Source organism: Sceloporus occidentalis, unplaced genomic scaffold, assembly GCF_023333645.1.
Source record: "Sceloporus occidentalis isolate IW3139 unplaced genomic scaffold, rSceOcc1.0.p SCAF_8, whole genome shotgun sequence".
Classification (NCBI taxonomy): Eukaryota; Metazoa; Chordata; class Lepidosauria; order Squamata; family Phrynosomatidae; genus Sceloporus; species Sceloporus occidentalis.
Window position 1 is genome coordinate 32,886,874 of NW_028316988.1, and position 12,378 is coordinate 32,899,251.

The 12,378-nt window shown below is 58.2% G+C and overlaps 3 protein-coding genes across 4 annotated transcripts; all 3 read left to right on the forward strand.

Annotated features, from left to right (window-relative positions):
* Positions 1-250: 250 nt before the first annotated feature.
* LOC149308594 (solute carrier family 25 member 53-like) lies at positions 251-1,954 on the forward strand. The gene has a single exon (XM_089536078.1). The coding sequence runs from the start codon at positions 482-484 to the stop codon at positions 1,550-1,552; it is 1,071 nt and encodes a 356-aa protein (XP_089392204.1). The 5' UTR covers positions 251-481; the 3' UTR covers positions 1,553-1,954.
* A 1,102-nt stretch (positions 1,955-3,056) lies between these two features.
* LOC149308595 (thymosin beta-15A homolog) lies at positions 3,057-3,832 on the forward strand. 2 transcript variants are annotated; one of them, XM_089536080.1, is made up of 3 exons: positions 3,057-3,139; positions 3,278-3,431; positions 3,708-3,832. In XM_089536080.1, the coding sequence occupies exons 2-3, from the start codon at positions 3,332-3,334 to the stop codon at positions 3,743-3,745; spliced, it is 138 nt and encodes a 45-aa protein (XP_089392206.1). In that variant the 5' UTR covers positions 3,057-3,139; positions 3,278-3,331; the 3' UTR covers positions 3,746-3,832. The 2 variants fall into 2 exon arrangements, with proteins under 2 accessions (XP_089392206.1, XP_089392205.1); XM_089536079.1 differs by having other exon boundaries at positions 3,060-3,139; positions 3,274-3,431.
* A 3,525-nt stretch (positions 3,833-7,357) lies between these two features.
* RAB9B (RAB9B, member RAS oncogene family) lies at positions 7,358-10,845 on the forward strand. Its single transcript, XM_089537089.1, has 2 exons — positions 7,358-7,444; positions 8,415-10,845. The coding sequence occupies exon 2, from the start codon at positions 8,444-8,446 to the stop codon at positions 9,047-9,049; it is 606 nt and encodes a 201-aa protein (XP_089393215.1). The 5' UTR covers positions 7,358-7,444; positions 8,415-8,443; the 3' UTR covers positions 9,050-10,845.
* The last annotated feature ends 1,533 nt before the right edge of the window (positions 10,846-12,378 follow it).

A 12,378-nucleotide genomic window follows, 5' to 3' on the forward strand; every position in this document is an offset into this window, starting at 1 on the left:
GCACTTAGCAGAACCTCTGCACAGGCCTCTCTCTCCTGCTTGGGGAGGGGGGCTTCTTGGAGGGAACACCCCCATTAAGACCCCCCCACACACATGGCCCTCCTTCATAGTTGTGGTTGTGTGTGCCTTCAAGGTGTTTCTGGCTATCATGGGGTTTTCTTGGAAAGTTTCTTTATGGGGTGTGTGTGTGTTGCCATGGCCCTCCCCTGAGGCTGAGAGAGAGAGGCCTGCCCAAGGTCCCCCAGTGAGTTTCCATGGCCAGGCAGGGATTGAGTCCAACACTCAAACCATTAGGCAACGCTGGCTCTTCATAGAGAAGCATTTAAAATTATGTCCCCTCACCTGACACCTGAAGCAGTAAAGCCCATTAAAGCTTAGGAGCATTATTTTGTGGAATCACAGAATTCCCCTAGGTCTTGTACTCACTTGGCACACTGTCAGGGGCTTGCGTCTTCTTCCCTGTTGGGTTGCCTGGCATGTAATGACCCTGGGCGTGGCAGGACCTGAACCCTGGGCCGAATGGCCTGGCCACATGCCTCATCCTCTCTTTCCTTGGGCTTCCTGTAGGCCTTCCATCTTCACAGCCAAGGAGCAGCCAAGGCCTTTCAGGGCAGGACGAGCCTTTGCAGAGGAGGCGATGGAGGAGGAGAAGCACAAGCGGCATTCAGACCCTGGGCGCAGCTTCTGGGTGGGGGCCGCCTCCAACTTCTTCTCAGTGCTGGCCACCTTCCCCTTCCACAAGACCATGTTCCGCCAGCAGCTCCATGCCTTCTCCATCCGGGAGGCCGGGCACCAGCTCTGCCAGGAAGGCCTCCGCCAGTTCTGCCGTGGCCTCCTCCCTCCGCTCCTGGCCAAGACCCTGCAGGGGACCCTCATGTTTGGCACCTACGACACCTTCCTCAGGGCCCTCTCAGGCTGCCGGCCACCGGGGAATCACCACTTGCTGAGGGACCGAGCCACAGCAGGTGTCCTGGCAGGCTTCTCTGAGGGCCTGGTCCTCGGCCCCTTCGAAAGGGTCCAGAATGTGCTCCAGGACAGGCGGAAGGTCCTCCGTTTCCCGACCACCAGGAGCATCCTGCAGGAGTTCAGCTCCTATGGCAGCTCCAGGGAGAGGATGGCACTGGGCTACTACCGGGGCCTGGGCCTCATCCTGCTCCGGAACGGCCTGGGCAGCAGCCTCTACTTCTCCTCCAAGGACCCCCTCCGGGACCACTTATCCAACAGGGGCCTCCCTGCCTGGCTGCCCTCCCTCCTCTCTGGCTGTATCAACGGGATGGCCATCAGCTTCCTGCTCTACCCACTAGGCGTCCTCATCACCAATGTCCAGGCCCAGGTGGGCAGGCAGGAGACCCTTGGCCTTGGCGCCTCCGTGGCCGCAGTCTGGAGGACCCGAGGGGGCAGAGCAACACTGTTGTACCGAGGGGGATCCCTCCTCATCCTGCGGTCTGGCATCACCTGGGGCCTCACCACTGCCATCCACGACTTCCTCCAGGGGCCCAGGGGCCGACACTTGCACTCGCAGCCTCCTCCTCCTCAGGTCCCAGTGCCCTAACTGAGCAGCTCATGGGGGCTGCCATAGGAATACTGGGGCTACAAATCAGGGTGGGGGGCAGCCTTTGGGCTTGGATGGAGTGGCAAGGGGATCCTGCAGAACAAATTGGGAAGGAAGGAAGGAGGGAACAAGTGACTCTGCTGGGTTTGAGAAGGAGGCATCAGCCAGACTTTCTCTTCCATCAGAACAAGGAGGACCCGGGACATTGTCCTGAAGATACTCTGGAGGAGTCGGAGGCAGGGGCTGCCAGATGGGGTCCCATCCGGCCAGCCTGCCCAGGGGCCCCTTTGGAGGCCTTGGGCTTTGACAGGGGAGGGGCAGCCCCCTTCTGCATGTTTTGGGGGAACAGGGAAAGAGAACACAGGCCTTGAAAGGGGAGGGGACTGGCTTGCATGGACCCAAACTGACCCCTGGGTGGGTGGGTGGGTGGCCTCCCTGTGGTCCTCCTTGGATAGACCTTGAGTCTTTGCAGAAATCCTGGGGATTATTTCACAGATCCCAGTTCTTTTGAACAGACTTTAAGGTTTACTTCGGAGAGAAGGTGCTTTGGCTGCATGGCTGATGATGGAAGCAGACTCAGTTATGCCAATTCATTCAACCGTTTTTGCCTTGGACTGGGACCCTTCGATAGAGACTTAATTGCCTTTATGGAACAGAAAGTAAAATGGTACAATTATCGCCTGCCCTTTTTTGGTAATGAATAGGCTCTCTTTTGCTTTTTAATCGCAAGGCGAGAGACCTTTTGGTTGGTTTCGTTTTCGATTCTAGCAAGACACAATGTATAAGACTTGGTTTTAACAATTAAAAACTTGAACTCAACTTGGCCTTTAGAAGTCTCCGCTTTGGCCGCTGGGTGGCGCTCAAAGCAGCAGCAATGGCGCCGGGGGCGTGGCGTGTGCGGGAGGCTCCGCCCACTGGCCCCGCTGCAAAGTGCTTTGCAAGACCTGAGGCGCAGCCTGGGAACTGGGCTCAGGGGCAAAGCGGGGGATGATGGGTCTCCCGGTGCTTTGTGCCAGCAGCCCTGATGCCCCGATCGGAAGCTCCGGCGCCTTTAAAGTCTGGATAAAGCCCGGGACGGACAGGGCCGGAGGGGGCCTCCGTCCAGCCATCCATCGGGTCCGGGCCAGGAGGCCCAGGGTCCCTCTCCGGGGGACACTCTCTCAGCCTCGCTGCTCCTAGGACTGTCCTCGCCTTGCAGGCAGAGACTCTTTGGCCCTTCGCCCGGAGGGGTCAAGAGGGGCGTCGGGAAGGAGACCCCCGAGAGAACGGAGGCGGAGAGGAAGGAGGGAGGTAAGGAGAATAGAAGGGAGGAAGAAAGAAAGGATAGAAGGGAGGGAGGGAGGGAGGAAGGGGCCGCCGCCCACGGATTTGGCTGCTGCTGCTGCTGCTGCTGCCGCCTCTTCCTCCCTTTCTCTCGGCCTTTGGGGGGAGCCTTGCCCGGGGGGGGGCGTGGAGCGGTGGACTACATTTCCCGTGGTGCCTCGCGCTCTGCCCTATAGGTGTGTGTATCTATATAAAGGGCGGCCCCGGCGTCGGAGGCCCCAGAGAGCGCGCAGCCAGGAGCCAAGGAAGGCGGAAGGGAGCCAGGTGGGGCCGGGCGGAGGGCGGCGGCTCTGGGCAGGGAGGGTGGCCCTTCTTCCCTTGGTCTGGGCGAGGGGCTCAGTCCCGGGGCCCTTCCTTCCCTCCCTCCCTGAGGCGGCCTTTGTCCTTCCTCCCCGCAGAGAGAGAGCGAGAGCGAGAGAGAGCGGGAGGCCCGTGGCGTGGCGTGGCGTGGGCAGGATGTGCGACAAGCCGGACCTCTCGGAGGTGGAGAAGTTCGACAAGAAGAAGCTGAAGAAGACCAACACCGAAGAGAAGAACACGCTGCCCTCCAAGGAGAGTGAGTGCGCAGCGCCCGCCCCGGACCCTTCCCCCGGAGGTCCGGGGGGGGGGTCCTGGCCAGTGGGGGCCCGTGGCCCTGGGGGGGCTTGGGCCACAAGTGGGAAAGGGGCCCAGCCCTAAACCAGAGGTAGCAGCATCAGCAGCAGCCCTGGCTCTCGGTGGGCAGGGCTGCGGAATGGGCCAGGACTGGGGAGGGCCAGCCCTTGGGGCGGGGGCCTTGGCCCTTCTTGGGTCTGTGTGGGACCCTTCCTGAGGGCCTCTGTTTCCCTTCCAGCCATCGAACAGGAGAAAGAGTCGGCCAAGTCCTCCTAGAGAGATGGAGCCTCCTCCCGGCAGAGTACTCCTCTCCTTCCCCCTTTTTCTTCCTTTCTTAACCAATTAACCCCCCCCCCTTTTTTTTTTTAAATGCCATGTTCCTTTGCAAATGGAAAAATGCTGCCGCCTGAAGACCCCAGGGAAAGGGAAAGGGAAAGGGCGGCGGAGGCAGCCTTTGTTCTCTCCCAACGCTGTTTCCTTCCTTCCTTCCTAAATGGGGGTCTGCTGAGCTTCTTGGCTCATCATGGCTTCTGCACCTTTGCTTGGTTTGTTTTCTTTAAAATGGAACAGAGAAAAGACGTCTATTAAAAAACAGATATGCAAAGCAATCCTGTGGCTTTTGTCTTCTGCGCCCTCCTTGAAGTGGCGGCCAAAGCGGTCCAGCGAGGCCTCGTTTTGTCTCTGGCCTTGGCCACTGGTGGCTTTGGGAAGGGTTTGTCAGGTGGGCAAGGTGGTTTGGAGCAGCAGCCGGTGCGGACGCCTGACCAGCCTTCAGGTGGGGGTCCCAATGGACGGGGGAGAGGCAGCCCCCCTTGCTTTCCCCACAAACAGCAGCTGCTTCTGCTTCTGGGAGTGGGAGGTGGGGGGCTCCTTCCTGGGCTGGGGTCTTTTTTATGGAGAGGGGGGCTGCTCTTGCCCATGTGAGCTTAGTTTGGGGCACTATCAGTGCAGCCTCAGCCATCCTTCGGGTGGGACCTGACCCCTCGCCCCCTCCCCAGTGTTGAGGGCTGGCCGGGTGAATTGGCCATGAGAGGGCCTTTCTTGGGGGGCTGGTGGAAGGGCCTGTGCAAGAGCTGCTTTTCCAGGGTTGGGGGTTGCCTTGACCTGCCTGGAACCTCCATGCCCTGCAGGGAAATGATCCCCCCCCCCCTTGCATGGCTTTTGGCAGGAGAGGCCTCAAGCTCTCCTCCAGAGCTTCCTGCTTTCATCTTCCCAGCCTTGGGAGGGAGGGAAGGAGAAAGAAACAGAGTCTGCTCTCAAGAGGTCTGCACTGGAGCCCCTCACTCCTCTCTCAGCAGCTTCTTTGTGGGATCAGAGCCAGGCAGAGAGAGGGGCCATACAGGCAGCTGCTTTTCACCTCTGCTCTCCTTGTCTGGACATCTGGTCCGCTTCAGCTGAAGAGGTGTGTCTGTGTGTGAAAGGTGTGAACTGCCAGGAAATGGTGAAGGCTGCAAAGGAGGCCCTTGTGCCCATGTATGTGGTGTGCCTCCAAGCAGCCAGGGCAGTAGGACGGGTGCAGAGCACCTCCCTGCAAACCGACCATCTTCAGGGGAAGGGGGCGAACAGAGTGACCCTCCTCTCTCCAGGCAACTGACCTCTGGCTCCAGACCAGGACAGGCCTGGCCTGGAGCTGCATGTTTCCTGCAGGGCTGGTTATCTGGCAGGTGCCCTGAGTGGCTGCCTCTGCAGAGCAAACTTTCTTTGGTAATCCCTTGAGGACCCCCTCCTCCCCGAAAAAGAAACCTGAAGAAAGAGGAAGTGAGCAAAGGAAGTGGGAGAGCAGAAACTGCGGATTTTAATAAAACTCCCCCCCCCGCTGTCCGCCATTGTGCAAGCAGCGTTCCCTTCTGACTTGGTTTCTTGGGCCGCCTGGGGAAAGGCAGGGGCTGCTTGTCCCTGAGCGGCTGCAAAACCAGTCCATCTTGCCCCATAGCATCCCAGCCAGTGACTCGTGGCGGGGTGTGTGTATGTGTGTCCATTGAGGCCTTTCCATTGAGCCTGGTCTGACAGTCCTGCAGCTTGCAAGGAAAGGGTTCTGCCAGCTGGTCAGATGTTGCTCTCCTTGTGTCCACAAACTCTTCTGCTATGTGAAGTGCTATGCAGGCAGCCTGATGTTGTGCTGAGGACCTTCTCACCTCTAGGTCTATGGAGATGCTTTAAGCCTGAGGGGGCTAAGGTTGGCCATTTCTTCAGTGGTGGAGGAGGTAGCCTGAGCTGCCACTGTGGACCTCTGAAGGTCCCTCTGTGAAGACATGGCTGCTCCTCCACACCTTCCTTTTCTTGCACTCTTGGGTTTTGGAAGCAAAATGGCGACTTGCTTTGCTTGGCTTCCTGTTCAGTCCTGCACTGAGCCCCATTCTTGCAAGGGACAGGAATCCAGCGATTGATGGATTGACTCTGTGGCCAGGCTCCCTCCCTCCTGCAAAGTGGGGAAATGCGGAGACAAGCCCCAACGTGCCTGTTTGCAGGCAGGCATTTTGTCTGGCATTTTGAATTGCTCCAAGGCCCTGGGCAGTCCTGAGGGCAGGAATAAACCTCCTGGATGGCTTGGGAGAGCCCCTGCGGAGAGTGTGGGTCTGTGATCTGAGCCAGCAATGGAGGTTTGCATGCTCTTGACCTCCATGACAGAGGGAAGGGGGGAGGCAGACAAGTCCTAACAGGCCGCCTCTGCTCCCTTTCTGCCTGTGAGTCATGGAGGCCTCGGGGCACACCAGGCGGGGAAGCAGAAAGGTGTTGCCAGTGGACAGAGCAGCCCTGCAGGCCCCAACCTGGCTCCTCACACTTCAGAGGCAGGAAAGGCAGCAGCCATGGCGGTCCCTGGCAAGAGAGGGGCATAGCTGCCAGGCAGGAACCGTGGAGGGCACCAGCACCCTCCCGTTGAACAGTGGCTGGGCCACGCCAAGGCCTTCCTTTCGCAATGGCCGATGGGCAGAAGCCCACTATTTCTGCCTTGGCTCCTTTCTGGGGAAGATGCCCTGAACACATGCATGCACATACACGGCACCTGCAGAGTTAAGTCTTATCTCACCCACCTTTTCCAAACAGTTCCCTGCGAATGTCAACAGCGCATGGAATGCCTCAGGAGCCCTTGTTTGCGTGGGTTTTCAACAAAACCCTTCAGTAAAACTCTCAAGCTCATTTAGCTTCCATGAGATAAGAAGGGCAGGCCTCTTTGGGAGGAGTGAGTGGCTGAAGCAAAAGGCCTTGGGGAGAGAGGCAGAAGTGGGGCAGCGGTTGGGGGAGACCCCCTGAGTGTATGGTGGCTCAGGGGCTGCCATAATGAGCCTTTCTCCAAGGGCCACTTGCCTTCCAGCTTGTCCTCCTCATTTTGGAATTGGCAGAGGCCATAAGGAGGGAGGGAGCCCCATCGCCCATCTGGGCCAAGGAAGGGCCAAGGGAGTGTGCTCCTGCCATGGGATCCAGGCCAAGTTGGGGGCAGAAGAAAGTTGCTCTCTTGTGGGCTCTCCATAATGGCTCTGGATCCATAATGGCTGAGCAAGGTTGGCTCCCCCAGGGATTATGGCTGAAATGATGCCATGCAGCTCTTTCAGGCTCAGCACAGTTCCCAGAGCCATAGGATGCCAGAGCTGGAAGAGACCCTAAAGAGCCCTTCAGCCCAGCCCCACTGCCATGCAAGGAGACCCACTCCAAGCCCTCTTCTTGACAAATGGGGGGCTGCGAAGGCCTCTTCCTCAGCCTCAGCCCGCCCCCCCCGAGGAAGACCCACCCACCCACCGCCTCCCTTCCTCCCTGGGGGTCACTGGGCGTGGCTTGGGGGAGGGCGTGGCTTGGGGGAGGGCGTGGCTTGTGAGGGACCGGAGGCGGAGATGCTCTGACCGGGTCCCGGGTCCCTCTGCGCATGCCCACTGCGCCGCTCGGGCTCTGGACCGCTGGAGAGACCCGCCTCGCCTCCGCCGGGGGCTGCCTTCCTCGCTTCCAGGCCCCGCCGAGACAGAAAGAGAAAGAGAGAGAGAGGTGGGCTCCGCTGGAGGGAAGGGGCAGAGCCGCAGGGGAGGGCGCCTACATCGCATCCCTGCATCCCATTGCAGCATCCCTGCAGCATCCTGCACGGTAGAAGGGGGTTGGACTGGATCTATGATTCTATGATCTCAGCATCATCCCTGGGGCCTCGGTGGTGCCCTCTACGGGATCGAGGCCCCGGCGCACCCGATGCCCCTGGCGCGGCCCTTCGGTCGCCCTCCTGCTGCTGCTGCTGCTCCTCTTGCCTCCAGTGGGCCTTCCTTCCTCATCCCGAGAGGGAACGGAGAAGGAGGAGGCACTGCCTGGCCCAATCGCCAGCCCCCATTGGGACCCTGCCGGGGATGGGCTAGAAAGGAGGACCGGGGGGGGGGGCAGCCGGATCCGACCCCAGCCCCAACACCCCCCTCGCCCCTTGGGGAGCCCTAGGGCCAGAAGCCGGCCCAGGGGTTGGAGTCCCAGGGCTGCCCCTCGCCCTCCCTCCTTGGGAAGCCCCAGAGGTCGAGGGCCCCCTTCCACAAGCTGACTTGGGGCGAAAGGGTCAGTGGAAGGAAATCTAGGCAAGCACCTAGATCTGGGTTAAGTGCTGGGGCTGGCTCTTAATGGTTATTATTTAAGAAGGAACTATCAACCCCTTTGGACTGCAAAGCCAGTTACTGTGTTTTTATACCCCTAAACACATGCAAACATTTAAATCCGATGGACCTTCCTCCCTGTTTGACTCGCTGCCCTCTCTCTCCCTTTATGCCCCCCCCCCAATAGGAACATAAAGAGACCTCCCATTTGAGAGCAGTTTGGGCTGGGAATCTGCCCTGGGTTTCAGTCCGAACTCTGAAGGATCCGTTTCCAAGCCCTGCTTCCCCAACAGGCCTGGGATCTTGGCCTGGGAGCCCCGGCCGGCCAGCCCTGTGCCTTGGGGGGGGGGTGCCCCTTCCTGCCCTGACCCTGTGCTTCCCTCTGGACCTAGGCATCATCTCAGCCTCAATTTTGGCCACCATGAGTGGGAAGTCTCTGCTGCTGAAGGTGATCCTTCTGGGGGACGGAGGCGTTGGGAAGAGCTCCCTGATGAACCGCTACGTCACTGACAAGTTTGACTCGCAGGCCTTCCACACCATCGGGGTGGAGTTCCTCAACCGGGACCTGGAGGTGGACGGGCGCTTCGTCACCCTCCAGATCTGGGACACGGCCGGGCAGGAGCGCTTCAAGAGCCTCCGGACCCCTTTCTACCGGGGAGCCGACTGCTGCCTGCTGACCTTCAGCGTGGATGACCGGCAGAGCTTCGAGAACCTGGGCCACTGGCGGAAGGAGTTTGTCTGCTACGCCAACGTCAGGGACCCTGACCACTTCCCCTTCGTGGTCCTGGGCAACAAGGTGGACAAGCTGGAGCGGGCGGTCAGCCCCGAGGAGGCCCGGGCCTGGTGCCTGGCCCATGGCAACTACCCTTACCTGGAGACCAGTGCCAAGGACGACACAAACGTGGCTGTGGCTTTCGAGGAGGCCGTCAGGCAGGTCCTGGCCATGGAGGAGCAGCTGGAGCACTGCGTGTTGGGACACACCATCGACCTCCGCTCCGGCGCCAAGTCCAGTTCCTCCTGCTGCTGAGAGTGGCCAGAGCTGGCTGCTCCAGGGCAGAGATGGCTGGGGAGGGTCCGGCCAAGGGCCCACAGCCCCAGAGCCAAGGGGATTCCTGGGGGGCTCTGCACCTGCCTTGTGCCCGCCCACCTGGCCGACCGTGGAGTCTGTGGCCACTAGCAGAGCCATAGAGAGAGACCTTTTCCCAGTGTCCCTGGGACATTTGGCTAGAGAGATGCTGGAAGTGAGCCCCAGAGGCTACTGAAAAGGTGCCCACCCCTGGACCCACCATCCCTTGCCAGATGGAGGGGCCCACCAAGAGCCAGTAAGCTGGGCAATAGAGCGGTTTCTCCATGGACTGGTGAATGTGTGACCCCTCTGCCCTGCCCTGCCACTTGGAGGACGTTGGTGTCAAGGGGTGGGGGAGAGGGACTGGCTGGTCCCCGAGCAACGCCTTTGTTTGGGTGCCCCCCTGGGAGGAGCCGTGTCTGGGAGCTGAGCCTTGCTGCCTGATTTTCTTCCTTGAACCCAAAGTTCTTACTGGCTTCACTGGTAGAAGGGGGATTGGAATTGGGAAGAGGAGCACAAACCCTGGTGTGCCAAGGCCATGCCAAGGTGGATTGCCAGGGAAGGCAGCTGTCCTCTTTACCTGGGAATGAAGGCCTGAAAATGGACCAGAGCTTTGAGGAGCTGGGCAGAGGGAATGCAAAGGTGCAACCCACAGATGCCAGCGTGGGTCTATGGCCTTGGGGCACCAAGCATTCAGTCCAGGTTGCTCCATCCTGCTGTAAGTGAGCAGAAAACGCAGGGTTTTACCTGGATGCCTGTTTCCTGTCCTGTGTCTCCAAAGGGTGGGGGGGGGGCATTGTCCCCCCAAGGGGTCCTGCGCAGCCTGGAGGGGTCAGCTGCCCCTGGGTGGGCTCTGTCCAGTCTTGCTGCCCCTCAAACAGCTCCCCCTCCCCTCCCTCCTGTGGCAGCCTGGCGCCCTCTGCTGGGTCCTCCTAGAAATGGCAGCCTCTTCCTTAGTCAGGAGCTCCTTAGGCCAGTTGGAGTTAAAGGTCAAGGCTGGGCCTTTGGGATGGAGAGTGGAGGGGGCTGTGGGAAAGGAGGGGCAGGAGATGCCAGTCATTTAAGGGAGGGGTTGCCCCCCCATGCAAAGCCTGAAATGGGTTCTTTGGCATCTTAACAAATGGATGTTTACATGTATATTATCATCACATTCCTTTTACATTCTGCTAGCATTGCCAAGTTATGAATAATTTTTATTTTGGAGCAGTTTTCAGGGTGGAGGGATGGTTGTCTTGCCATGTTGCCACAAATGCAGCAAGTTGTGTTGCCCCTTAAGATTATTACGTGAGATGCCCTGGTGGCACAGAGTCCATTCCATCATCTGCACTCACCATTTGCCACAACTTTCTCGCTCTCTGTATGTGTTTATGCTTACACTGTGCAGCTGAAGAAATGTGCTTTTATTCATTGAAGGTCCTTCCTTGTTCTGTTACTCCATCATGAAGGCAAAGGTGGGAGATTGCAGCCTTTCAGAGGTTGGGTGGACTCCACTCTGCCCACCGCTCAATGAGGCTATGGGAACTGTAGTTCACCTTCAACATCTATGGGGCTGAAGGACCCCTGACAAAGTGGCTCAGATGCCCACCAGTCTGGAAGGCTCTGGGGAGAATGTGGGTCTTGCCTGGTAGGACTTGCTTGCTTTGCCTGCTTCCTTCCATGGATTTTCAAATGGTGCCGATCCACTTATGCTCAACAGGAGCTGCGAATAGAAAGGGGCAAAACTGACAAGTATTTAAGCCAATAAAAATGTGAATGTATTAAAGGGAAGCTGAGTGTCCCCCGCTTTGTCATTTTTGCAAGTGATGCAGACCCTTGGCCTGCTCCTCCGTCCCCTCCCCAGGCAGACCAGAAATTCCCTCCTTGGATCCATGCTGTGCTTCAGCAGGAGCATCAAGAGCAAGCAAGATGGTGGCTGTGAGAGAAGTGTCTTTGCTCCCTGGGGTTGTCTTCCTTGGGGAGGGGGCTTGGGAGCTGTGGGTTGCCCCCTGGTCTGCCTGCCAAGACTGGTTGGATGACCAGAAGCTTTCTTCTTCTTGCGTCCAAGGAAAGTGTTGTTGGGAGGGGGAGCTGGGGAGTGAACCTGTGACCTTCTGCATTTGCCCCCACCCCTGCTCCACTGACCCCCTGACTTCACTACTACTTAAATGGGGAAAGACCCCTGAAATGACCCAGGGCAGCCTCTATCCCACAGATGGCAAAAGGAAGAGGATCTCCTCCCCTTGTTTTCACACTGGTTGGAACCACCCCCCAAGGAAAACCCATCCTCTTTCATCAAGGCTGTGGCCGCCCTTGTGCCCCTCTGGTGCTGCTGCTGTGCCCAGAGGCAGCCGGTTTTGGCAGTGAGAGAGCCTGCCTTGTTTATGTGCCTCTCCCCCAGCTTTCGGCCAATCCAAAAACACCCACTGGGGCCTTTCATGCTGCAGAGAGAGAGAATGCCTGCAATCTGGGGGAGAGCGCCCCTAGGACAATGCACCCCATTGATGCACCACAGAGAAGGCCCACGCAGGCCCACAAGTGTGGGCGCTAAGACCTGGCTACAGATGTGTGGGGAGGGCAAAGAGAGGAGCTGGGGTCCAATGGACGATTGGGCCCAAAGAGACCCTCTCCTGCCTTCACTCTGGCACTTCTGGAAATGGTGGCCTCCCACCTGGGCCTAAAAAGTGGCCCTCAAGAACACTTAGAGACACAACGTTTGCTCTTTGTGGACACTTTTGTTTTGTTCTGTTCCCAGAGGTGTCCCCAGCCATCATGGCTAAAGCTGAGCAATGGTTGGGAGAGCAGAGGTTCAAAGCCCCTGGAGACCAAAAAGGTTGAGCCTGAGCCACTGCTCTACGCCAGGCTTTGCTTTCCCAGGTGCTATGCACTACCTGCCCCATTGTCTTTATATGCTTAGAGGAGAGTATTTCTGGACTGTCCTGTCCAAGGCCCCAGACTCACATGCCTTCCTAGTAGGTCAGCCATCTGGCTCTTTGCCCCTGAATATATATATATATATCCCGCTCTTTTCCCAGGACTGGGACTCAGAGCGGCTTCACAGCAATTAAAAAATAAGCAAACAAACAAAAAGTACAATTAAAACATTTTAAAAATAAATAGATAAATGACATGCATTAAACAGTATGATTAAACTAGTCCAACATTTCTGCCTGTTCTTATAGTGATTCCTTAAATTGATGGCCTGCTCTTCTGGACCTTAAGGATGTGTTGAGTTTGTCCTGGTTTTTTCAGCTTGCATTTTTGCATGGATGGGGGGATCCCTCCAGCGGTGGGATGAGGGTGAGTGTACCCCA

Coding starts and splice junctions, on each gene's coding strand:
- RAB9B (XM_089537089.1), top strand. CDS start 8,444: ATGAGTGGGAAGTCTCTGCTGCTGAAGGTGATCCTTCTGGGGGACGGA.
- LOC149308595 (XM_089536080.1), top strand. CDS start 3,332: ATGTGCGACAAGCCGGACCTCTCGGAGGTGGAGAAGTTCGACAAGAAG. Junction 3,432..3,707: donor CACGCTGCCCTCCAAGGAGA/GTGAGTGCGCAG, acceptor TTTCCCTTCCAG/CCATCGAACAGGAGAAAGAG.
- LOC149308594 (XM_089536078.1), top strand. CDS start 482: ATGACCCTGGGCGTGGCAGGACCTGAACCCTGGGCCGAATGGCCTGGC.